Source organism: Trachurus japonicus, chromosome 3, assembly GCF_045865225.1.
Source record: "Trachurus japonicus isolate A0001 chromosome 3, Traja_1.0".
Taxonomy (NCBI): Eukaryota; Metazoa; Chordata; class Actinopteri; order Carangiformes; family Carangidae; genus Trachurus; species Trachurus japonicus.
The window spans coordinates 40,056,172-40,084,081 of NC_140909.1; the positions used below are offsets into that span (position 1 = coordinate 40,056,172).

General features: G+C 42.7%; 1 protein-coding gene across 1 annotated transcript; it reads left to right on the top strand.

The window, feature by feature from the left end:
• On the top strand, window positions 1-27,910 carry LOC146990398 (SMAD family member 3). Its single transcript, XM_085772626.1, has 8 exons — window positions 1-868; window positions 19,870-20,063; window positions 20,277-20,411; window positions 21,258-21,383; window positions 22,217-22,429; window positions 22,572-22,709; window positions 23,982-24,126; window positions 25,966-27,910. The coding sequence occupies exons 1-8, from the start codon at window positions 666-668 to the stop codon at window positions 26,087-26,089; spliced, it is 1,278 nt and encodes a 425-aa protein (XP_085628752.1). The 5' UTR covers window positions 1-665; the 3' UTR covers window positions 26,090-27,910.

Consider the following 27,910-nt stretch of genomic DNA (forward strand, 5'->3'; position numbering starts at 1 on the left):
AGTGAGCAATAGCAGGGAAAAGGCAGGGGGATTGTGCAACATCAGCGCTGCACATTTGGCCAGCTGCTCAGACTGGCCTTTCACGGCTCTGCTGTGCAGCCTGAATGGGACTCTCAGCAGCAGCCCCCTGCATTAGCATTTGATGCAGACTTCGAGCAGACTTCAGTCGGCGGACTCTGCACCGCGGATGAACTTGACAAAACTTTGCTGCTCAGGGGTTTAGTGCATCCGGAGTAAAACGCTCACCGAGTACTTTCACTTTGGTGTTTGAACTCTCGAACTAGTCAAAAAAATCGTTGCGAGGGTGTGACTCAAGTTGAAAATACGTTAAAAGAGCAACGGTTTGAAGGAGCGCAGACGGGACTAGGTTTCCTGGCGGAGGAGCACTAAATCCACAGCGCAACAGTCTCTCTGTGCACAGTCCGCCGCTGAGCTCTATCCAGACGGACTGAGTGCGCTCAAACTGAGGGGTTTAACTCCGGGATGCTTCCGTGTGTCGTTTAATAAACAACAACAACCGGACTCCAGCTGAAATAACCGCCTCCCTCTCCGCTGTTGGGCCGTTCTGAAGAGCAGCCGCCCGCCCGCCCGCGCGCCCGTCCGTCCGTGTTTCGTCCAAACCGACCGGACTTCTCGACACTGGAAGGACTTAACTAAAACTCAACATGTCAATTTTACCTTTCACTCCCCCCATTGTCAAAAGACTTTTGGGCTGGAAGAAAGGAGAGCAGAACGGCCAGGAGGAGAAGTGGTGCGAAAAAGCCGTGAAAAGTCTGGTGAAGAAGCTGAAGAAGACGGGACAGCTGGACGAGCTGGAGAAAGCCATCACCACCCAGAACATCAACACCAAATGCATCACTATACCGAGGTAAGCGAGGAGGAGGGCCGGGGGTTGAGCGCTGTGCTGCCGGCGGCCGTCAGAGCAGCATCCCGGAGGGGAGAGGAGGGGAGGGGGGGCAGGTCAGCCTCTGGAACCTCTCAGTTGTTGTTACCCACAAACTAACCGGGTCCCGGTGTCTGCTCACCTCTCATCCTCCATCGACCGAGAAGGTGACGTTTCCACTTGGTCCCTCGTGCCCGTGCTGCAAACTATTGCACACTTATTATACAGTAACATGGTGGCCGGGGGGGTATGGTGCTTAACGGGCTAACACTGGTCCAATAGGACAGCTAGCTCCATGCCATCAGTGAAGTGAGTTCAGAAAACAAGTTGTTGTTTTTCCTTGCAGTTTCCTGTCATCAAAGCATTTAACTAAAGTGGTGTGGTTGAAAACGGACGGCATGCAGTGTGTGTGTGTGTGTGTGTTTGTGCATGGACTGGCCAGCAGCGCACATACAATGCAAAAGCACAAATGGAGTCCAAGTTATATAACTTGGCCTTAATCTGGGACGCTTTCTAGCTGTGTAGTGTTAGTGCGTAGGCGACTATGGAGCTGAGCTCTTTTATCTCCTCGGTGCCTCTGTCAGGCTCTCTGCAGGTCTCGAAAGTTGTTTTTTTGTTTCTTTTTCACGAAGTTGAGAGGTTGATTTCAGCTTCCTGTAAAAAAAACAACAACAAAAAACTGTGCATTAGAAGACATGTCGAAGTCTTCGAGATTACTGATGGTTAAATACAAACTAGAAGTAGGGATGGTGTGACAGAGGGTTGTGGTGCTGCTGCTGCTGCAGCAGGACGTTGGTCAAGGTTGAGATCTAGTCAACAGCAAATGCTGTCACTGCTGTTGTAGGTATGGGTAATAAAGACTAATCATTTTCAGCTGGGTCTCCATGCATTTTCTGCCAGTTGTTATAACTTGATGATTGATGCCATCAGAACTTTTAATGATGCATGGCCTGGAAAAACTATTAAATAACTTAATAAAATATGTAGATTCTATTGGGTTTTACCTTTTTTAGTGCAATTTAGCAGTTTAGCTAAACTCTGTGTGCAGTTAAATGTTTTACATTTAGCTTTGTCATGTCTGTCATGACCTATGTTTATTGGGTTCATTTCCTATTGTGTGGTTGTCTTACTGGTACAATAGTAGAGCACTCACCAGTGTTAGATCATCCACTGTGTACCATGTTTAGAAAGTTGCATTGCCATATATAAAGCAAATACTGGGGTCTCGTCACTAAAATGCCCCCAAACATTTATAAAAAATTACAAAATGTCCCCACTGGAGCACTGTGCTCCATCAGGGCCAATGTCAAACAACACACACCAGGGTAAGTCATCATAGTAAATGATCCTGCCCCACTTTGAATGGGTTCTTCCCTGATTCAGGCACTGTGCCTCCATCAAGTTCAACATCACATGACTGACATGGGTAAACACATGACGTCATAGATGAATATAATAATGACATTAAAGGGATAGTTCACCCAGTTTCAGAGTCCTCCGTGCCTTCTCTGAGTTACAGCGGGGCTCCGTGCAGCACTGCATGTCCATATGACGGTTGCGAACGGAGCTCACTTTTCTTTGTCCAAAAAGACACACCAAAAAAACATCCAAATACCTCCATAGTGCTCGTCTGTAATGTCCCTCTTGTATTGAAGCCTCAACATGAGAAATTGTTCAGAAAAAAATTAAATAAGTATATGTTTTAAGCTTGTTTGTAGCGGAAGCTGCAAATCGTGCGAGATTTGGACGGACCAGGGGCCTCATTTATCATTGTGGATACACGCTTTTTTACACGCTCTTTCCCCCATTTTGTGCGTACGCACTTTTCTCCGCCTAATTTGGGATCTATCAAACCAAAACTTGTCGGGAGTAAGAGCAAAAATTTACGACCAGTCAGACCATGGCGTACCGGCATTTACACGCTTTTTGAAGAACAAGAGGAATTGGCGACACCGCTGCAGAGTCAGAGAACTGCAGTATGCGAGGGAGAGAGGAGCGCGGACACTGTTTGAAGTAGTGGTGGTGATGATGACCCCCCCCCCCCCACCACCACCACCACCACCACCACCACCGCACACGTGTTGACGTCGGCACTTTACATGAAAAGCACAGCGACTCAGATTTTTCCCCTGTGCATTTACACTAGTTTGCTCCTAAATACTGGCTTTATAAAACGAATTTCGTTTTCTTTTGATATCATATATTTTCCCCCTGCATGTAGGCTACACCTCTTCCACAACCAGTCTGTCCAGTCTGGAAAATAATTTCTGCGACGTGCGTGTGTTACGTAGCCAGACTGGACACACACAAGCAAGCAGCAAGCCCAATAATGTCGGCGCAAATCAAAGCAAATGAGAAAACATGATCGATATTTTTTGTGTGAATAATATTTATTGTATTTAACAAAAATGGGTGCTGCCCAACATCATTTTAGGAAAAGTCACAGACTGGTGGACTTCAATGTTTTTTTTTAATATATAGCTATGCACAAATGAAAGTCAAAGTCTTCCAGTGAACGGAAGTTGGGGGTTAGTGGAAAGGGGTGCAAAGTAACTGGCAGTGGAAACCCTGCTTTAAATTATTATGACATAATCTAAAATAAGGGGCAGAATAAATATGATTCTTCTTCTTTCTGTTCTGTTTCATTTAGATTTGGGAGGTTTTTTGTATTTATTGTAGCCTTTCAATGCAAGATGATGTTTCTGACTGATATTGCCGTGTTACCGTGTATCTCGCTTTCAGAGAAATTCCGCTTCTTTCTCCGCTCTCCGTCCGTCTGTTGTCTTCACCGTCTTCCACTGACGTCATTCCACACGTTTCCAGAGTGCACATGGCTACTTAATATGCACGTAACTGATTTGCATTGACCACATATGGTTGTGTGGGGCTGTTTAGGGGGCTGGGTATGAGGCGTGTTCTCATCCACGCTTTTCTCAGGTCCGGTGTGATCTATCAAGGGAAATACCGTGCAGCCGTGTGTACGCGGAGTTTGATAGATCTGAAAAGAGTGTATATTTTTTGGTCGTACGCACATTTTGCCTTTCCGTCGTACTGAAAATTTAAGAGGACTTTTACACGCTCTTTGATAAATGAGGCCCCAGGAAGAGCAGTGCTGGGAGCTTCCGCTACAAACAAGCTTAAAACATACTTATTTAATTTTTTTCTGAACAATTTCTCATGTTGGGGCTTCAATACAAGAGGGACATCACAGACGAGCAGTATGGAGGTATTTGGATGTTTTTTTGGTGTGTCTTTTTAGACGAAGAAAAGTGAGCTCCGTTCGCAACCGTACAGTGCTGCACAGAGCCCCGCTGTAACTCAGAGAAGGCACGGAGGACTATCCCTTTAATAATAATAACAATAATAATAATAATATTATTATTATTATTATTATGTTCCGGGGTCCCAAATCTCAAGTTGAAGTCTAGTCTCAAGTCACTGCGTCCCAAACTGAAGTCATCATCTCTGATTTATTTTACATCCATTAAAATAAGGCTAAATTATTATTACATAAGTACATGTTGTCCAACCAATGTACAGCACATCAGTGAGGGTATGGCAGAAATTATTAGTTATACATCAATAACTTAACTAGCAGAGAATAAATCAGCAAGGATTTTTGATCAATCATCATTCAGTCAATCATTTGATAAAGATTTCAAACCCTAACTACTACTGGTTCCAACTTTTGAAGCACTACAAACCTATTACTGGTACTGTATAGTAAACTGAATATCTTGTACTGTCACATCAAACAATATATCTCCTTGGAAACACTTGGGAGATGATTGATTAGTAATAAAAGTAATAATAAGTTGCTGTCTAAATGAGGGTAGTTGACCTCTCAATACAATGTGAATATGTTGATATGAATATGATATAATATAGTGACAGGTTAAATCATTTTGTAACAAAACTGGAAGAGTTAGGCCTATTACAAAGCAGGATTTAATGAAGTCATCCGGTTAGCATCAGTCAGGTGTAATTCATAGAGTGCCAACAGAGTGTGTGTCCACAGCTATTTTAAAGTCTGCACCAGTTTTGTAAGTTGTAGTAAGTAACAAAGAAAGGCTCAAAGTTTTGCTCCTGTACAAAACATCAGTCACTTGCATCTGTGGGTAATTTAGACTTAATAGCACCCAGTGTGTCAGATGGAAATTGAACCTCACGCAGGGCGCTCCCACATTCTTGATTGCCACAAGTGTGCATATCACAGCTTGCACAGGCCCGGGCCAGCATTGAGAGTTAAGCCTACCCGGAAAGTTAAATAATGTTTGCTGTGATCCAGGTTTCATATTTCCCACCAACTAATGCGGAGGGGAAGAGGCACAGTGCATTAAGATGACCCCAGATCAGAGTTGGCTGTCAGTGTGGGCTAACACTGTCCCTGGAGAGCTGCTGTTTCTATTAATTCCCCTACGTTCTGGCCCACTGACAGCAGCTGCCTGCATGTTCAGGCCTGTCCGTGGAGGGCGGGTGGGGGGGGTCAGCTCCTATCCCTCTGACACATGAACTCCCAGATGAGGCTCGCCGGCCGCTACCCCTCTTGCTGTGATGCTGAGTGGTGCAGGAAGCAGGCCTGCGCTCTGCATTGATAGAGTTAAGAGTGGCAGCCTTGTGGTGGAAGAATAGATCAGGTATCTGCTGCGGTCATTTCAGGGAGGAAACAGGTGAATTACTCATCACAGCTGATTCAGATCATATCTTCATGAGCCAAATACCAAGAGGAGATTTTGAAATCTCAAGGTTAATGTTTTCCTGTTTTGTCAAACAGAGTTAACGATGTTTACACGTTTTTGTCGAAAGCCACTCCTTCCTGTGAGTTTTATGTCTGTATTACGTCTCTCATAGATCATACTTAGCAGCTGTTGAGCTCGCCAGACAGTAAAAATGAGCTTTTGGAAAGCCAGCTGATTTAACAGAGCTGTGTGTACTGCTGAATAACATTTAAAATAACACGTCAAACTGCCTGACTTTGGTTAGATACAGTTATTTTGGGGTGTTGGTTATGTGTGTGTGTGGTTGAAGTGGCACTGTGGCGGCCTCCACGTGTGTGTGTGTGTGTGTGTGTGTGTGTGTATATGTTTCCCAAATGTTTAGAGTGGAGATACAGTTTGCATCCCATAAAAAAAAACATTAGTTGCAGTCACGTTGAATTGCAACTCCATTCAAAGTTGAAAACAAAGTGTAGAGTACAGTATATAAGGCTTGTCCTATCTCCTGGGCAGGGCTACTGCTTTACTTGCCTTTTAGGTCACTGTGGTTTTTCACAATGAGTTGTTTTTGCTTTTTTTTTGAAGAGCATCGAGCAAAGTGAACGCTGTCCAAGTTCAAGCCTTAGTCACTCAACAACGAGCAGTTGTGGCATTGTGGTATTGACCTCGCTTCCCTCCCTCCTTTTCTCTCTGTTTCTCCTTTTAAAACGCTCTCCTCCTATGAGCTGTAAACTGGGGTTAGTCACAAACATTGGTGTGTAAAGTGCGTCAGTCCATGAAAGTCTTACCAGTTTCCAGTGGTGTGGGGGCGTGGATGTGAAGTGTGGTAGCCTGCATTGGCTGAATGTGACAGGATGACTAACCAATGACTTTCTTGGTGCATTTGTAAACAGAAGCCAGGTCTGCTTCAGATATCCCATGTGGGTTGGTCAATATCTAGCACAGCGGCTCAACAACTAAATACTCTTACAGCGAAGTTACCAAGGAGAAGGTCGGGGAGGTTTGGTGGGTCGACAAAACACCACGCTGCTGCTTGGGTCCCGTTTCCCTCTCCAGCCATTAATGTTCCTTTAACTTAACTAAGATGAAGAAGGTCCCCTGAGTTAAAGGAAGCAGTAACTCTCACCCAGACCACAACGTTCCCCTAATTTTAACCAATGACTTTCTTAAACCTAAACCATGACCTTTTCTGAACCTGAACTAAGCCATTACTGAGTGCAAGTGTGCCCACACCTTAACCATAGTGGTGTCAGGACAGGAACTCCAATTTTAAGTTTGCAGTGATCTGTAACTGTACCAACAAACAGAAAACACTCACGTGAAGACTATTTCAGACTTGTCGGTGTATTTTGTTCTCTAAGCCATAGGGGATGCAGACGGTTGAACCAAGCGCTGATTGACGTCCTATTGCAAGTTATTGTTCAGTATTTATTTGAAGCTTCTTCTTATGGTGCAACAATGGCACACTTCAAGTTTCCAAATTGGTCACTTACTCAACACACCACATCAGATGTGTTGTTTGAAGTGACTGCATACATCTCAGGCTACACAGGCCTCAACAAGCTCCTCTGTGAACCCTGAGAGACGGATGGTGCACTCTGTCAGAGGCACAGTTAATTAGTCAAGTGCTTAGACATTCAGTGAGTAAATCTTGAACTTTGTCTGGAAAAAAGGATGGATTATTTCCTGAGGTGATGAGACTGATTGACCTTAACAAACTGTATAAGCTGCACTACATCTGCTAATATGAAAAGAAATGAATCCAACGTTGAAAATGGAAGGTGATAACTTCTTGCGTTGTCTAGTCTTGTGTGCCAAATGCCAATTGTCACATAGGTAAACATGGCAATAGTCCTGTCATGTTGTGACAGAGACAGCTTTAACTCTACTATGAGGAAACCCAACAGAAAGATACAGCCATTAGTTTGATGCCTGACGGTGGTTTAATAGTTAAGTTCGGGCTGCGCAGGAGCTCAAGGAGCAGTTTGGTGGGGGAACACTGCTAATATATTAACGGAAATTATCAGAGGTGTGTATTGCGCGTATGTGTGTGTTGTGTCTTCTTTTCCCAGAGCCTGGGGGAGTGGATTCCTCACTCCAACACCTGAACTTACTCTGGGCCTGGGCCAGTGCTGGGTAGTGCTTGTGTCTTGTCCACACACATCCCTCCTGGCAGCAAGACTGCTGTCTGATTCACACTGCTGCATGTCAGGACAGGAGGTAGGGAGTGAAGAGGTCCCAAACACAGAAATGAAAGATGGGATAAGACAAGAGACACAGGGAACAGTAAGACTAGTATGGCCATTATTATGAAAAATGGGGAGATAGAGAGAGAGGGAGGAAGCAGATGATTAACAAAAAAAAGAAAAAAAAAAGAACAAGCATCACCTTCCACAGGACAAAACCTCAGTCCACAAGTGTGGTGCTTTAAAGGGTTGTTGAGACTCATGGGGGTTGCAGACAATTTGGAATAAGCTCAAGTTCAGAGTAAACAGTCGTCTCATGGGTATCCTCTAATTATAGAAACCCGTGGTTACATTTGGAGTAAAACCTGGTTAAATAAGACCCAGAGCCAAAGTGGAAAAGTTGAGTTGTAAGGCTGAGTATTGAACCTCAATACTTTTTTGGTACTGACATAAATATATCTGTGTCCCAGAGAACCGAAGGCTGGAATATAAAGTATATTTGACATAATGTGTGGTCTAATAGATCAAATCAAAATAGTGTGTTGTTTTCAGGCTTATCGTCTTCTTTATCGGTTCATGCTTTGGTTAACACTTTTGCGGCCTTGTAACATACTGGGCCATTCCACGGGTATCAGTTCATGCAGTAACACCAGCGTACAAGTGTGAGTTGTTATCAGCCAGATTAATGCTACAGTGTTAAAGGCTCTGATGGAGGGGCAGAGGTAGAATGAGAGAAACTGTGCCAGAGATAAAAGGGGAGTAGTGAGCTCTGAAGAGGAGCTGGGAATTCCCACTGTGTCTGGTGCTGGAGGGGAAGACCTGTCATCATAGCAGAGGAATGTGCTTTAATCAGGGAGGACAGCTCATAAATGATAGACAGGAGAAGACAAAATAAAAAGAGAGAAAGCGACATAGGTGAGCAAAGAGGCTGAAATTCGAGGGGATCAGGGTGTGAAAGGGAAAGGTAAACCAGAAAGCCGAGGGTTTAGGTGAAGGAAGTGGAGGAGACAGAATATTTGGCAAGAGCCGAGTGCGACGGATTCCCCGGCTTATCAGAGGGAGAGCATGGTTAGTGTGGTTTGCATGAAAATAAAGAAACACTCTAATAGCTGAGATAGAACTGGTTTGTTTTCCTGCTAGACGGCAGTTCAACATCAAATGAAGTGTGTCTGTGTGTGTCTGGATGACAGACTAGATTAAATACACACAGATAACACACACACACACTGCAGCTTCTATGTCTATACTACTTTGATACTGATACTTTGTTTCATACTCCCGTAGTAATGCTGCCCATCATATATACAATACACACAGCTGTCCTACACATTCTGCAATTTAACATAGATCTACAGCAGCAGCAGCAGCAGCAGCGGAGGTGTGTGCATCCTGTCTTCTTTAGCAGTGCACACTGAACTACTGTATGTGTATTTGTGCTTCCTTGTGAAAATATATTTCCTGTCTGTTTTCTTGAGCTACTTGTCAGCCATCATATTTGACACATGCTGTGGTTTTCTCACAGTGATCACAGACAGTTTGCTCTGTGCATGCACAAGGTCATCGTATGGTCAATTGGTCAGCGTTAATTGCAAAATAAAAACAGAAGAGGAGTCCTGGTACTCCTGTGTGATCAGAGGTATGCCATCTTCTCTTTAGCACGCACAGTCTCTCTCACTCAGCGAGGCTGTTTTCACGTCAGGTATCACACCTGAGTCATCTGAGACGGCATTGTCTGACAGAGACGCAATACAAGACAGGTTATAGAGAGTTTATGTGTGTTGTCTGTCTGTGTGCGGTTGGCTGCTCCAGCGACGGCAATAATTGACCCTCTTCAGCCGGGTTCAGGATTTCTGACATTGTTTGATTTGGTCGACAGAAATAGGATAATGCTCTGAGTCAAGGCATGCACAAACACAGGGTGTGTGTGTGTGTTTACCAGAGTTATAGTGGGAGAGTTCTGACTTCATTGGCTTCAGCCGGATGTAACTGCTGAATGGTAATTTAATTAAATAGATGGATAATAGCTGGAGTCATATAGTGGCATAATAATATTGATATATTGACTAATATTACTGATGTTTGAATGAACTGTAGGAAGATTGGAATTGAATTCACACTAAATCACATAGGACTGTATTTAGTGTCTTCACAGTTTATTGTGCTAGACTTTCAGTTGAGATTTTCTATATGTGATTGTATATGTGTGTGGCTGTGTGTGTGTGTGTGTGTGTGTGTGTGTGTGTGTGTGTGTGTGTGTGTGTGTGTGTGTGTGGTTAGTCAGCTCAGAGGAATGCTCTCTGCCTGCCGGGGCCTTGAGGAGGGCGTGGGCTGCTGTTTGGTTTGTGGCTTGCACCAGGGGTGGAGGGGGTTAGAGAGACAGCGTTGCCTCAACTTGGCCCCGGCCGTCTCACTATCTGCGGGGGAGTGCGTGTGCACGTCACAGACGCACACACACACACAGAGTCACACGCACAGAGACACGTTCACCAGACAACAAACCTGCCTTTGTCCTCCACTGGCCACTAGTGCTGCTGCTGCTGCTGGACTACAGCTGGATATGTGTGGGAAAACAACTTGACATGAAGGAGCAGGGCTTTAGGTGGAAAGAGGGAGATTACTTCTAAGCCACAAGCACAAGTGAAAGTCTGAAAATATAGAAATTGAGTAAGAGACGGCTGAGAGGTTTGGTGAAAGATAAGCAGTGTTGTGATTCCGTAGTGGTCCATGGTCTCACCGAAAAGCCTCAACAGATGAGTCATTAAACATGAATGTTTGTAGGACACTAGTCGGGGGAAAAAATCACGTGTTGAGCATTTATTTTATTAAGTTGTCTGCAACAATCTGCTCTCAAGATGAGAGAAATACTTTAGTCAAAGAAGAAGCAGAATTAAGTTTCTGTGAGGCTCTCCTCGTGTTGGTCCACAGCAGACTAGGAATGGGTTCAGTAGCTGGTTCCTTTACCCAGATCATTTAGTTTTATTATGAACTCTTATCAAATCTTCCATTCAAATTCTCAGTTGAGTGTCTTTAGCCTCTCTCTCTGACATTTTGAGTTACCACACATGTGTCAGAGCTTATTTTTCTGTACTGAAACCTGTAAAACGATTTCTAACAATAGACATGATGGATCGGATTAAAAGACTTTTGTAAACTTGCTCTTGAATCACATATCATATTTCCTGCCAATTGAACGCTATTTCAGTTCTGCTATGGCTGCTTGTTTTATATTTGACACCGTCTTTAATTTTGACATTTTTTATTGACTCAACCTTCAGATTCTTCTGGCATTGGAAATGTTTCCCAGTCCAAACCATTGGACTGGGAAGTCCTTGACTTCTGATCAAGGAACAATAGTGAACACATAATCGTCACTATGAGAATATTCTCATTTTTGTGTCTTGTTGTTGTGAATCAGACATGAAGCGCTTCACTTCACCACATCTTATTTTTAGCCACATCTCATCTTACATAGCTCAGAATCAACAGTTATTCAATAACATAAGATGTGGGACTGACCATGGGATTTAAAGTTATTTAGTAAAAGTCCCTCCAGAAGAACAGATATGGTTGATAACCCAGCAACAAAAGACATAACAGAAAGCATAGGTTTGGTTAACGGTAGGAATTTGCTGTAGATCTGATATCCAGGTGGAGGACGGGCCATCACTGGACTAGTAGATCTGCCCACACTCCTACACCGTCTACTGTAGGAAAAATGATTTAACTGGACTGTGGGGAAAAATTATTGATGACTTGCATCTGGAATATTTTCAGTCATTCATCACTTTGATTCAGAAATAGAGATACAGGCTGCTCAGCTCATTGACCATTAGCAGTAAAACTAATGGTTGCCAGTCCTCTATCGTCCCAGACTCTGTTATTTGTCGTCTAGCCCTGCCAGTCGTCTGTCTCCTGGTTTCTTATTTCACATTAGACCCTCCTTCACTGGTCCCAGCACACTCCAGCCCTATGATATCACCTGTGGGACTGAGCTTTTCTCTCACACTCTATTCTTGGTTTGCTTCCTTCGCCCCCACAAGCCCCCCCCCCCTTCTTTTGTAAGAAAAAGAGAAGTCTGATGGCTTTTCCAGAGAGAGTGGGAGGTGTGTGTGTGTGTGTGTGTGTGTGTGTGTGTGTGTGTGTGTATGTGTGTGGAATATGTTCCTCTGTGTGATTTGCTCCACTGCCGGTATGCACTCGCAAGCCAAGATTTGTGCACTTTGAGCATTTTCTTTGTGCGATAAAGTCGATCACTGCTGGCGCACAGTGATAAAACATTTGTTAACCAAAGCAAGTGAGAGTGAAAACTATTTTCACATTATTAATGTGGAAATAAAAGGATTTACCAACTGTCAAAGAGATAACACTTTCAGGGACGACACCAAACTGAGATGTCCATTTTTGATGAGTCTCTTGATTGTTCTCTCAAGTAAATCTCTCAATTAATCTCAAACAGCATTAGACTAAAAGCTGCAAATCCACATATTTGAGAATGTGTAACTGCTTCAGAGTGACTGAAGTGACTAAAGTCCTGTCAAATGTAATACTTAATGAAGTTCATTTTCATTATATAGCAGCTATAGAGACGTGATTGTGTTGGTTGTTAATGAGTTTTCTCAGTTGAAGTTAAACTAACATTTAACTACCTCCCTCCAGCTCAGATGGGAGAGGAAGAGAGGGCTCAAACTGCAAGCGTCTTTATTTTGTAATTGTGTAATAGAGTTAAATCAGTGGTTGCAGATTCCTTGAATGCTAGCACATCAAGGGATTAAGTTGATAGTGAATAGTCATACGAGAACAGGTTCAACAGGGCCTGAAAATGCCTTCATTAACATGACGTAGGCCTCTGGTATAAAAGGAAGGAAGTGCAATAGAAGCAGATGAATCAGTTTTAGGGGAAATGAGATCTACAACACTGTGGGATTACTCTTTGTTGCTAAATCACTCATGAAATGCACTGAAATCCACAGGTTCTGTGAAGTGTGTCAGGTTTGAACACCCAACTCTTTAATCATCCTGGTCTGAATTAGTGAATGATTGGTGTTTAGTGTTGTTGCTGGAAGACGGCAGTCCTCTGCTGCCTGTCTCTGGCCCGTCTCTGGACCGCAGCCCTGTGGCTCGTGGCTGCACAGACTTTATGAAAGGCACAAAGGCCAGTTCAGCTCCACCACCGCCACCCTCAGCCCTCACTCAGCACTGGGACGGAGGCATAGTGGGACAGACGGAGGACAGGGAAGGGGGGAGGGGGGGGTTAAGGGGCCCAGTCACAGACACTCTGAGCTGCCCTGAGCTGTTGAGACAGTCTGCCAGCCCTATTGTCCAGCAGCACCCTCCTTTCTTTATCCATCACCCACTTTGTCCTCCCTGCTCTCCGCTCTAAAAGGACAGATTGTGACTGGACGTCCTGATTTATTAGTAGGCACTGAAATGTACAAGATTACTTATCTTATTTTATTTCAATTTCATAAAAAGACTTGACCCTAAAAGGCGTTAAGTTTAGCTCACAGTGTTTGCTGGCACTTTTTTTTTTAGTGAGCTTAGCTTTTCATTTGAGTTTGGATCTTGGCAGAGAGTCGTAAAAGGTCCACGTCAAAAGGTCTTAACCCACAAGCAGTGTGTGTGTGTGTTTCACACTGCTAGGACCACAGTGTATGTTTGTGTCTTTGTGTGTAACTGGACATGCCTCAGAGTGTTTGTTTTGCCCCCCTCTCCCCTCCTCCCAGCTCAGGGAAGCTCAATCTGCTCAGTCTCAGTCTGTTTTATGAGTCAACCAAACTAACATTCATACTAAAATGTGTGTATCTAAAACTCCTCTTCACCAACACACACACATTTCCATATCCTCCTCCCTTTCATCTTCAAACAGTCTCTTTACGTAGTCGATTACTAAGTGTGCAAACCTCTTGGAAGCATAGTTACTTAATCTCAGCATTGCACATACCCTAGTGTGTGTGTGTGTGTATGCACAGATTGGACGGCCCACCATTGACAAAAACAGATGTGCTGGTTAGGGCGTTGAAGTCAGCCTCAGCATCGGCCTCAGGTCACAGAACACAATGATGTCAACACGATTTCCCCTCAGGCAGACCAAAAAAGATCCATACTAATTTGTCCCTTTCACTTTCTGATGTCAATGTCCCTCTGACCGTCCCCGGACAGAGAGACGTCATACGTTGACTCTTGTTCTCAGTCAGAAAGGGAACCAAGGCGACCTGAAGATGTTCAGTAGTGAGCACGTTTTAATGAACTTCACTGTCACAAAGGTCAGCAGAAATCTGTCCTGGACATAAGCAGAAGTTACAGATATTTTCACTTCTCAATTAGTTGATCAGTCTCTCAACAAAAAAGAAACTATTGGTGTTAAGATTTGATCAGTCGATGAGTTTCCAAACAGAATTACTGTTGGACTTTCAACCTTTCAAATGTGGGCATTTGCTGTTTTTATTTCTATGATGTGAGGCTTGGACAATTCACTGATGAAGAAGAAAATAATTCAAAGACGGATCAATATAAAATAGGGACAACCTTGGGACTGATTTTCTCGATTTGATTACAGTTTCCCGTTCTATTCAAAGTCTAACTAGGTCAAAACCTATGAGGAGCTGAAGCATTTTCCTGATGCCAGGTTCAGATCTGTATTTGTTTCTTTTATACAACTCTCCTGCTCACATAAACAGTGTCAAATGCAACAAAATCACAATTCTGCCGCTGTTACGACACAACAATTTTAAAATTGTGACTGAAACAGTAAAAGATGCAAAGTTAGCAACTCTGCCTGCAAACGTCCCCTCGTGACGTGTCAGAGAAACTGTTGCTGCCAGTTCATTATGAAAGAGCAGCAGCCAATGGGGAACTCCCAGCACTCGGTCTGCCGACCAATGGTGTTACGTTATCACCAGGTTGCACAGAATCGGACTGACCATTTGTGTAACTGCATCAGTTAGTCAGTCATCTATGTGTTTGTCAGACCAGGTTTGCTGTCATGGTCCAGCTAAAAATACATGTTACATCAAGTTGAGTACAATATTTTTAACACAGGTTCACATCACTTACTAGAATTATGCCAATTTTGTTGTAAAACTGGATGAAGAATTGCATTTAAATTCATGTTGAATCCAAAATGTGCTTACTTTTCCCCTTTTCACTGTAAATGAAGATTTTAAACCTGTGTTTTGGTAAATTTCACAGCTTTCTGATATTTTACACACAATGCTTCATTAGCTCCTCAGAGGACGAGGTCAAATTAACAATCACATCACTTAGTCTTCTTAGATCTCTTCACTGGCTCCTGGCATAACTGGGAAGAGTCTGAGCAGCACTTATCTGGTGACACACGCTGAGGTTGGCCTTAAACACCATTCATCTCAGGTTTTATTGAGCCACTGTTTACTTAATTAAAAGCCAAGCATTTGACAAATGGAGAAAAAAACACCTCATTCAGAAGAGAGCATAAAAGAATATCTATTTGTATTCATGTTATTTTCTCAGAGTGAGTTGTGACTTTGCCTGTAAATAAAATCAGTCTGTGCGGAACAGTTTCTGGTGCCTCAGGGAGCAGCTGAAGGTTGAAAACTCCTGGACTCAATTCATAGATTCTTGGAAGCCTCCAGATCCCACCCATGTCCCTCCAGTCTTCAGTCTGGAGCACACACACACACACACACACACACACACACACACACACACACACACACACACACACACACACACACACATATGCAGAGTAGCCCAGGGAATTTGGGGTCATAGTTTCCCCCCTCTGACTCCCCCCGTTACATAGCTGAAGGACTCTGAGCTTTCAGAGCTTTTTAAAGTGTTTAGCAGGAGGTGGGATGTTTAGACAGTGTCACTGGCTCTTCCTCTCAACAACAGGCTGAGGCTTGGCTGTGGTGCAGGAGTGGTTTTTTACTGTCACAGAGGTGTTTCTCATCAAAGTCTCATTCAGCACGTCATCATAAATCTCCTCAATAAAGTGAGTCAGTCAGATTGAGAAGGGTATGGTGTGTGTGTGTGCCCGGACCTGTCTGTGTGTTTCATAAACACTGTGTTTTGACTGTTGCCGTTGGTTTTCCTTCTTTTTTCATCTTTCGTTTTATCTGTAGATATAGATAGATCCTTTGAAATGTCATAGTCTGAAAAAACATTGAAATAACACGTGAACGTTGAATGATGTCGAGCCACAGTTTTCATAGTGTTGTGTTGTTTTATTTATTTATTTATTTATTTATTGTGGCCATTTCATGATTTTTTGAATCAAGCAATGGATGAATTACAATACATAGTATAAACGACAGGTCAAGTAATAATGAAAATAATCTTTCTAAAACTGTTGTGTGTGTTTTGTGAGGAGCTCGTCTGTTTCTGAGACCTCAGATATGAACTCAATCTGTTTCCCACTCAAACACAAGAATGTAAACAGATGTTGTGCTTATTTACGAGCAAACACTACAGATCAGGGACAAATGACACCTTGAGAAGGTGAAGATACAGCGGGCTTCACAACAGCAAGGGCAGTAAGTAGGACAGCAGCGAGTCAGTAAGGCCTCAGCCTGCACAGAGCCCAGCCCCACCAAACACCCACTCAGCAGCAGGGACACACACATACCACTGACATCAGATCAGTCCTGTCTGAACGTTTAACACAGTAAGCAAACACCTTACAGTAAGCACAATAATCCAATCCTGCTTTATATTTCTTTGTATCTTTTAACACTAATTTGTCTGTGGATAATGTCAGAGAGGAATTTCTCCAAGGTGCACACAGTTTGTTTTGTAATTAATCTTGTTTCCTGCAGTCAGTGTGTGTGTGTGTGTGTGTGTGTGTGTGTGTGTGTGTGTGTGTGTGTGTGTGTGTGTGTGTGTGTGTGTGTGTGATTGTGTGTGTGTGTGTGTGTGTGTGTGAGTCTACATGTGATCACTGTTCCTCTTTGCAGATGTATTTTTCATGTGTTTCCCTCGTGGCATCATGAATTTGGACAGTTTCCTACGGTTCACTTTTTTGGTTGCCTTTGTAACTGTGATTGAGTTGTTACTAAACCACAAACAGGTTTTATGTTCGTTTTATTTTGTCCAACTCTTGTAAAACCGATTAGCTTTAATAAAGGCATGACAACTTTTTCTTTTTTTTTAAGGGACTTTTGAGGCAACTTACTGAGGTTACTGAACAGAAACACTGCAAAGTAATGCAACGTGTTGAAGGGAAAGCCTCTATAAATCATGACTTGATGCAGGCCAAACACAGGAAAACTGCCATAGAAAAGAGGAACAGCAGTCACAAGTATCACAAGGCCTTCACACTTAACCACAAGTCATCCAACTAAAATGTTGACAATATTGCAGTTGTGTACTTGAATGCAAAATAAGCCAAAGTGTAAATGTATTTGTCTCCTCTCATTCAGCAGTTATATGTCCCTATATCAAGATATAAGATACATGAAATACCCATAGTAAGATTTTAATTTAGTTTCCATATTGTATAACTGGTTAAACTTAATATTTAACCACATAACATAAACTTAACAAGTTTTTTTTTACAAATGTTAATTATCTTTCTTCTCATTCTGGGAAAGTGGCCTCAGACTTGTGGACGTATAGCATACTTTGGGATGTATATATTTGTATTTGGGATCAACCAATCATCAGCTTGGCTGATAACTTCACCTGATATTCACCGTTGACTGATAAAATCAGTGTACGTTAAAAGGCGCTCCTTTGACTGATGCAGCCGTCTTCTTGCTTGAAGTCACCACTCTTGGCTGTGTAACAATGTCCCGCCCACTGAACCGAGATCTGTGGTGGAGTTTGTGTTATTCTACAAATATTTAAGGTCTTTTTATCACAGATTTTCACAGTGTCCAAAACACAAACAAGCAGTACTATACTGTATTCAGTTTGTGTGTTATTCTAAAATTTTGAGAACAACATTTTCATTTTTATTGCAAATGAATATCAGTTCTAAATAACGGTTTCCTTGATTAATTATGATTGGTATGGGCCCTGAAAAAAAACCCATCTTGGTCGATCCCTAATCTGTATGACATAACGTATGTCTATAAGCATACACATACACATTTGTATGAGCTAGATGTGTATAGACCTTTTCAGAGAGTATAAACAAAGACAGGTGTGGCTCATTAGAAAACGCTCTGGTACACTAAATGGAATGGAGCCTTAATTAGTATCCTTGGTAACACCTGTATTTGTTTATACTCCCTGAAAGGGTCTGTATGCATATACGTATGTCTGATGTATAAATCCACATTCACAGATAGAGATATTCCTGCTGTGTTAGTTTGCAGTTTGTCCTTGTGGGAGAAGCCACATCTCTCAACACAGATCAGATCAAAAGCTGAGTGGTGAGCCAAGATCTGTTTTTTGTCCTGGACTGAAAAGGCCCGGACTTCTTTGATCACACACGTGTCTGTGTTGTGTTACATTGTTACGCTCTTAGCCATTACGTAGCATATTTATTATTCTTGTCATTATTACAGTTATTAAGTTGCTCATTTCCCTTTCTTATGTGTCAACACTCAGCAGTGATGCTGCTGTGGCTCACTCTGGAAAACAAGAACAAGCTTTAATAGATACACTACAGCCTATTACTAATGTAGGAAGAAGTGCAGTTTTATGGGTCATTGACAGACCATAGTGTCCATTGGTTAAGCAAACCTTAAATTCTCAGATGGTCTCAAATTCACTGCTGTTTCACAAACTGTGCAGCCTAACTTAACTTCTCAGACAGTAGATAAGCCACCGGGCCTCAGCTGTGGAAAGTTTCTTAGAAGGCTTGTAGAGTACAGTAGAGTTCCTCTGGATTCTACTGACTTTTACTTTTACAGGATCATTTTTTACATTTTGGGTTTGCGTTTCTTCTGGGACATTTTTTTAGATCCTGATCTTCTCCAGCTTTCCTCCAGCAACTGCCTCCATCTTCAACTGTCTGCTGGTGTAGTACTCGGACACCATTTGAAAAATTCAACACACCAACCCCCCACCCTAACACACACACTCCCCCAGAACCCTTTTAAAGTACAGAGCCAGTGAATGAAAGCTTTTGCCATGAAAAATTAAACCACTATTCATCACTTGCTGGGCATATAATGGCTGACCCAAATGGGGCACTGCTGAGCTTTCATTTGTGACACACTACACAGACTTGTTTTTATTTGGAGGACAGATATTTGTCCCTCTGAAGGGCTTTAGCTTAAGCCTTTGACCCTTACTCTGTATTTGTGTGCTAGTGGCTGAGATAGAAGGGACATATGTGGCTGTTGCCTCTTGCGTAATGTTTTTCTTTTTTCTTTTTTCTTTCATGGGTCATTGTGCTAAGAGTTTACAGGCTCTAACCCCATTATGTCAATCTGCAACATCAAACTGCATCTTATGAATATCTGACGGCCTAAATCATCACCCTGTCAATGCAGAGTGCAGATGTTATACAACACAATGAAATTCCTGTTATACATAACGTAATCTCATTGCCGGGTGTTTATTATTAGACATCACCTCATAAGCAGCGCACACACAGCTGGGACCCTCGTCAGTAGGACTAGGAGGCAGTGTCAGAGGCCGGACTTAGCAGCAACAGTCCCACACCAAGTGTTTGATTTGTGTTAGAGGACAGAACTGTGTATGCTGCTGTCCAATATATTTTTCCCTATACTCTATATCTCCTTCATTATAATATACTGAAACCTGAAACACTGACTTGATATAATATTTAATATTAGGCTATTTACTTCACGTTTCCTTAGAGAATTTTATTCTATTGTCCCAGTATTTCTTTTCTCAATATTATAAGTATTTGGGATTTGGACTAAAAGCCACTTACCTGTATTTTGTATTGCCAACATGATCTTTTCTTAAAAATGTCTATGTCAGTGTCTTTTTTTCTGACATTTGTTTTTATGCATTCCTTTTTAGTCCCCATCTAGTCTGATGTTACGTAACATGTCACACATACCAAAAACAGAAACTTTTAATTTGGCTAAAAATGCTTGGTAAAAACATAACTGGTGATTCCAAAGACAAACTTTGACAAATTATTGACAAACTGGTCTTCCTCTGTCCCTCCTCTTGTCTGCAGGTCTCTGGATGGCCGTCTGCAGGTCTCCCACAGAAAAGGTCTGCCCCACGTCATCTACTGCCGTCTGTGGCGCTGGCCCGACCTGCAGTCTCACCACGAGCTGCGGGCGGTGGAGCTGTGCGAGTATGCCTTCCACACAAAGAAGGACGAAGTGTGTGTCAACCCATACCACTACCAGAGAGTAGAGACGCCAGGTATGATGAGCTGGGGTTTAAAGGAGGAAGTTTTACAGTTTATCCAGATCAAATGTTGTTTATTCTTTGTTTTCTGATGTTTTTTATCATAATGTAACCGTTTTGTTTTTATATTGTCTTGCAATGTGTTTGTTTTAGTTCTCCTCTTAAGTCTCCGTTGCACTGTGTTCTAAGGAACTGGCTGTTGTGTCTATTTTTATGTCCACTACACAGTACTCCCACCAGTGCTGGTGCCCCGACACACAGAAATCCCCAGTGAGTTCCCACCGCTGGATGACTACAGCCATTCAATCCCTGAAAACACCAACTTCCCTGCTGGAATTGAGCCCCAGAGCAACTACATACCAGGTACCAGCATGCCTCCTTACAGGATTCACACCAACACTCAGCTAGGACCAAGACGGATGTAACGATCACTTTTATATAAGTCTAATTACCCACAGTATCTCAATGCCCAGCTGTAAAGATTATATTATACATGGATCAGGCAACACATCACCTTGTTGTGTTTTCTGTTGAATCATCTTGTGGACCAGCACTTGTTTAAACTATTGGGGCATTGGAGTGTGGTCTGTATTAGGTAACATTAGGCTGATCATATGAGCACTGACCGTTCTTTTCCTGCACCTGCATCACACACACTGTCACATTCTGAGTGGTCTCAGATCACACCATTGTTGCTGCGCTCTGTCAGAAAACCACTGATTAATCCAGATTGGCTGTGGATTTGAATGGCCAGTACAACTTTAAGACTGACACAGTGATACATTGTTACACTTGTGAATGGATAAACAATTGTTATCTAACATGGCTACAGTGATTCCCTCCAGCCCAGTGGTAAACACACATCAGATTGTAACAGCTTTAAAGGTGGACGTACTCAGAACACAAGTTCAAGTAATAATACCATGGCACTGAAAAAGCTCTGTTATTTGATGAGTAGAGGTGTGAAATTATTAGCATTACCACAAGTAAAACTGCATAATACAATGAGTCATAGTTGGCAGGGGAACGAAACAAAACTTTCTGTATTTTATGTTGATTTTTATGTAATTCAATTCTTTTGTATTGGCCAGTATTTATTCTTTTCTGTCTTCATGTGTTGCGTTCCCAGTAGAGATGTTGTTGGGAAGCTTGCCACAAACCTAATGAGATGTTGTCTGTGTGTGTGTGTGTCTCTTTTGTGTGTCTCAGAAACGCCACCACCAGGCTACCTCAGTGAGGATGGAGAGACCAGCGATCACCAGATGACCCACAGCATGGACACGAGCTCCCCCAACCTGTCACCCAACCCCGTCTCACCCACACACAGCAACTTAGGTACGGACTGCGTGTGTTTGTGTACTTTTCTGTCTGTCTGCGTTTACTTACAGACAAATGATTCAATAGTGCATCTCCCCAGTGGGAATTCTCTGTTTGATTTAACTCCATTTTTGTAAGAGGAAACCAGGTGATGAAAGAAGCCTTTGTCCTCCCTGCACCACGTGAGCCGCCGACTGGGCCAAGACACCATCCAGCCGACACTAACATCAATGACAATATCCTACGTTTATTCTATCAGGATGGAGAAACGCCAGGGGGCTTGGCTGGAAAGCAACTGGTGAAATAACAAAATCACACCAGTTTCATTTGGCAGTGGCGTCCGGCTCTGTTCTGAAACTTCAAAGCCAAGGACAAAATGTTGAAGTTGTTAGAGAGTGGTCATGTCGAGGAGGGAAAAAGAGCAAATTACCAAAACCAGTTGAAGTTACTGAAAACTATTGTGGATAAGCCTGTAATTTGACCATTCTGGCTGCAGCGTCCCATCAGTGAGGGCTGAGTTTCCACATTTTGTCTGGTGAAAGCTTCTGGGAAATAGCGTATGGGTTTGACATTTCGTGACGCAAGCTCAGCCTGATGTTTTCTTTGCTGGTGTTTTTCTTCCCCCTCTACATCCACCTCAGCCCCTTCACTCCCCACGTTTCACCCCCTTAGCCTCTTCATTGTTGCTCTTCATTCCTATTCTGTCCACCATGGACTTTATTTCTCTGATGTTGTCTAAGTCTGTCTCTGTTACCTGTTTGTTTCAGTCTCTATAGTTTCTCCTCCAGCTCTTCCTCTATTTTTTGTTGGATTCATATAATAAACGGTGTCTCTGTGTCTCCCTGTGTTAGACCTTCAGCCAGTGACATATTGTGAGCCGGCCTTCTGGTGCTCTATCTCTTACTATGAGCTCAACCAGCGGGTAGGAGAGACCTTCCACGCCTCACAGCCCTCGCTGACAGTGGACGGCTTCACAGACCCCTCCAACTCGGAACGCTTCTGCCTGGGCCTGTTGTCCAACGTCAACCGCAACGCATCTGTGGAGCTGACACGCAGACATATCGGTATGGCTGCAGTCGGGTCATAATCATAGAGTCATAGTCTTTACTGACACACCTGTACTATACAAATAATACATGAGACACCGTGCTTTGGCATTATATGAGCTTTATCTGAGAAGTTTGTTGTGTCTGTGTTTTCCTCCAGGCCGTGGTGTGCGGCTGTATTACATCGGAGGAGAAGTATTTGCGGAGTGTCTCAGCGACAGCGCCATCTTCGTCCAGAGCCCCAACTGTAACCAGCGCTACGGCTGGCACCCTGCCACGGTCTGCAAGATCCCTCCAGGTGTGTGTGGAGCTAACTGAGATAGAGAGGGAGAGGGATCAGGACAGAGAGACGTACAAATTGGGAGAGAGGAGAGAACAGAGAGCGGGATGAACGGCACGAAGCAGAGACGAGGGGGGAGGGAGGTTGGTGGGAAAACAAAAAAACAGAAGGGCGAAACTGGAAAGGGAGAGAAGATGTGGTGCTGGAGGAGGAGGAGAGAGTGGTCCACTAATCACAAGGTTGGCGGTTTGATCCTCAGCTACTTGGGTGTCTGTTAATGATGAAGTGGTACGAACTGTAAATGCTCACTTACCTCAAATGTTGAGGCCAACATATACAAAATCAGATTTGTTTTGCAGATGCCTTTATTGACCTTTCTCCTTATGTGTTCTATAAAAACGTCCAGTGTGAAGTTGCATCGTCCCCAGCCTCCACAGCTGGGTGTAGTCATCTATGGTGAGGGGAAAAATAAAAATTTGGAGACAACTAGTAGAGGCTGCAGTGGTGGTGATGGCTTGCTGCTGCCAAAGTCCTCCAGTTTGAGCAACTCTCCATGTCTGTGGCAAAACTGACAACATTTATTATTAGCGAGCCAAGCTGTGATTCATCTAAGTTAAGTTAATTTAAAATGGGTGATTGAGAGCAGCTTTACTGCGCCTGTATCATCGCAACTGTGATCAACAGAGGCCACATCTAGGCTGCACCAGTCCAGCGCTGTCCTCTGGAGCTCAAGTGGATTTCAGGCAGTTTTTTTTTATGTGTTGAAGTCTGTCTGCTTTTACTGTACGATTTGAAAAGACTTCCCTGAATGCAACACATTTACATCTGAATGGAGAGTTGTTGTCAGGGCAAACGTTTGTACATTTGTTGTCTGAGTCATGTGGACCTTTCAGACTGGCACTCACACCTCTTTCATTCAGTTCAGTTACATTTTGGAAAAGTGCCAGCACATTAAACCTAGAACTCACTGCAGTCTTATCAGATCTGACCATAATTAGTCTTAATTAACTGTCCTTAAGTTAATGCAATGGTTTCACAAGGTTTAATACACAGATTAAATTAGATTCATCCACATCATATTTTCCTGCTTTAGATAACTTTTATTACATTATTAGTATGAGCTGTGCTTAAAACACTGTGATCAGCTGATTTAACAACATCAGAGAGAATCCCCTCAGGTCAGATCTCTAAATAAATTGTGAGGAGCTAAAACCTTTCTTTCTACTTTCTATAAAAACAGAAGGAGATAGTAAAAGTGTCTTGGTTTGTCCGGTCTGATGTTTCCTCCAGGATGTAACCTGAAGATCTTCAACAACCAAGAGTTTGCTGCTCTGCTGGCCCAGTCAGTCAACCAGGGCTTCGAGGCTGTTTACCAGCTCACCAGGATGTGCACTATCCGCATGAGCTTCGTCAAGGGCTGGGGAGCAGAGTACAGGTAAGCTGCAGTGACAGAACCACTCATCCATCTCCATAACGGTAAACCTCAACCACTACAGAGCTGAACTGCTTAAGAGAAGATAAAACCCGTAATCAAGTTGTCAGCGATGTTACGAGTGCTGAAGATCAAGTCCTTAGCAAGCCCATATGTAAACACAGACAATAGAAACAAACAGACTGTGAATCATATCCCAGAATCCAGCAGTCCCCCGCTCCCAGGCATCTGCTCACACTCTGCTGAATCCGGTGGATGACGCTGCCGAGCCCTCATCAATAGAAACAGGCACCAGTTGGCACGCCAGACTATTTTTAAACAAACACACATGTACTGTGTCAAAAAAAAAAGATGTCAGACTTTCCCTCTTCCGTCCCCTCCCTGTTTTCCACCCAGTCTGACTCACTGATAGTAAGAGAGGAGGAGACGGAACAAAGGGGAGCAGATGATTGGACGAAGGCTGGCTCTGCACAGGAGGTTTCCACAGCGAGGAAACCTTTGTTCAGCCCCGTCCACACCAAACACTGACATGTAGATACACTCAAAAACAGGATTCAGGCTATGGAGCAGCCATGCCCTGCTTCTCCTCCACCTCCACCTCCACCTTCACCCACTCCTCATTCCCTCTGTCTCTCTCCTCACTGACTGTGTCAGCAGCAGCTGTGTCCGGAGGCATTATTCCCTCAGGTTGTCCCTCCGCCCCCACTTTTCATTTTTTTTTTGTAATTTTCATCAACACAACTGAAGTGAGATGATTTTGGTCGAAGGTCGGAGTCAGTGTGACCTTACAAAACATGTTCTTGGAAACAACACAACTGTTTGGCAGAGGCGCACAACAACAAGGCAGTAACTCAGGTTTAATTTATGGGAGCAGATACATGGAAAAATTAACCAAGAACCTTCTTCAGATAAACAAGAGGGGGAATGAGATGGATTTCTACATGCAAAATACATTTAACCTATTGCTGACACTGATTGTTGCTGTTGGTTTTAACTCAGCTTAAACCCATGGAAATGTTTAGTTCCACAAACATCCCTCTTGTCTCCTGCTGCTGCCCGAATCCCACTCAACTCTGGTGTCAAACTTGATTTGCCAGAAAAAAACACAAAGGAGTGAAAGCACAGAGACAGAGATGACAGGGTTATCACTGGGTGTTTTTGGAAATGTGACCTTTCTTGTTCGAAGAGCTGTCACTTAACTCCACTTAACCTCATAAATCATATTACTTTGAATGGCCTCTCCTCTCCTCTGTGCGAAAAGCACCAACAGTTTTTGGATGACGTCTGTAGGGGAATCAGTGAAGAGCCAAAGGATATGGAGATCAAAGGGCTGAATGTCTGGAAAAGTTTTTTTTTTTAATGCTGCCTCTTCTAAAGTGATTCTTTTTCAAAAAATCAAGAACAAAAGAAACAAATTAAAAATTCAAACCATGTGCTACAAGTGGAACATCACATCCGATGGTTTCCTCTGAGGTTTAAAGACAAAAGTGACAAAAGCTTAAGAAACTAAACATCTTCCTTTCAGTTGCAGAATGATTCCTATGAAGGCATCACTTGATCTCTAGAAGGACGTAGGTAGCAGACTGAGTCTGAGTCAGTTCAGCCCATCACCATATAACATCAATTATAGATTAGATTTTAGGTTTCCTATTCTCAATGAAAACACTGACATGAAATTCTGTCTAACTCAGAAATCTGCATTCATCTGTGTTGTGTGTTTTTTTTAAGAATTGAAGATAACATAGTTTGACTTTGCTGAAACTTGTGAGTGAACTGACCTGCTCCTGTCCTTTCCATGGCTCTGTGTGTGTACTTACCTGTCTCTCCCGCTGTCCCTCCCAGGAGACAGACGGTGACCAGCACCCCCTGCTGGATCGAGCTGCACCTGAACGGCCCCCTGCAGTGGCTGGACAAGGTGCTCACACAGATGGGCTCCCCCAGCATCCGCTGCTCCAGCGTCTCTTAGGGAAACCCTTCAGCCATCCACGTCCTGTACAACACATCTCCTGTCAGTGACTAAAAACACACAGACTTCATGCAGACAAGAATGGCTACACCAGTACAGAAAGATGATGAGCCCCCCCCCCCCCTCCCTCATTCAGCCAAGCCTCAATCTGTAACAGAGTCCTTCCTCCCCACCAGCTGACAGTAGCACTTTTTATATTCATGTTGTTTGTGGCAAAAGGGGACAAGTGCATTAAAGCCGTACCATGTTAGTATGATCTCACATTTTGTCCAGAATTATTTTGATGGCAATATTTTTCTTTGGCATCAACCTGCCAGAAAATCTGTAGAAATGGGATTATTATTATTATATTATTATTATTACTATTATTATTATTAAGAGAAATGTGTTCTCTTTGCGCTTTTGTTGAAATTTCATTTCCATGATTTTTACATTTTTGTACAGACGTAAAAGTGAACCATGGATTTCAAAATGAATTTAATTTTTTTAAGCATTAATACCAATTTTGTAAAGCATATACAAGATAACGTTGAATGCATTTCACTTGATTTTGTTTTTGTATCTGGGCATTTGATAGGTTATGAAGACATTGGAAATGGTCAACCATCACTTGTAAACACTGTGTGAAGGATTATACTGTAGCCTAGGACAAATATTTGCTTAGGGTTTCATACTGTCATTTTTGCGCCCTGTTTAGTCTATAATATACTATATAATAAGCAAATAACAGGATGCTTAACTACACCTGTAAGTTTCAGGAAGAAACTCATTCTAAAGTAAGAAACGTGTTCAACTATAGACTCAACATTTTCCCTCTGATCAATTATTCACTTAATTGAACCGTGCGCCAAATTAGTCTGACAATACAGTCTGATGCTTCAGGCATTAGAGCAGACAGGACTTCCAACTATTGAAACCCATATGTGAGAGCTTGACAGAGATATTCATCACATGTCATCAGGAAGATGATGCACTTTTGTAAAATGTTAATATTCTTTGAGGAAACATCCAACCACAGTTGTAGTTTATAGCTTCATTAGTGCTTTCCAGGCGGCGATGTGAAATACAGCCAGCGTTCATTTCAGGAAGCTTTGCCAATATGCAAAATATTTGTTTGCAGCTTTGTATTGTGTAGTAGAAAGTACATAACAGGCATTTATACCGAACTTGAAAACGTTTCACATACTGTACTGTTCCACAAACTTTCAGTGAAATTACACATTGAACATGCAAGATGTAGTGTAGGCACGTAGGAATACTTGTGTATGTGATAGGAATATTCCACAGAAAGAGAGCAGCAAGATGCCTTTGCTTTTTTTTATCTTTAATTTTCTCTCTCAGCAGTCCATGACATTGGTCTTATTCTTAACCATCAGTAATATTGACTTTTTGCACACTCAGGACTGTAAAAGAAAAAACAGCAGAATTATGTACAGAAACCAGTGAAATGACAGATGCATGACTCTTGAGGCTTTAAAGTCTATTTTGCTACCGATTATTTTTGTAGGACAATAAGGAGACAGCGTGTTGACGACTTTGTCCTCTTCCAAGTATTTTTGCATGACATGACAGAAAATACTGCCGGCAGGTCTGGGGACATGAACCTTGTATTTTTCTACCTGTGAAGACGAGGCGGTTTCAGAACAAAGCACAGCTTTTTACAAAGGGAAACGTTTTAGATAGAGGCATGTAAATAACAGTAGCTCCTCATATTCTAATGTCCTCATTTTTGTAGGTCTATGTACATGTAGTACATACATGTGTTATTATATGACCATTAACCTTTATAATGTTGATGGTTCTGGAAGCAGGAGAAGAAAA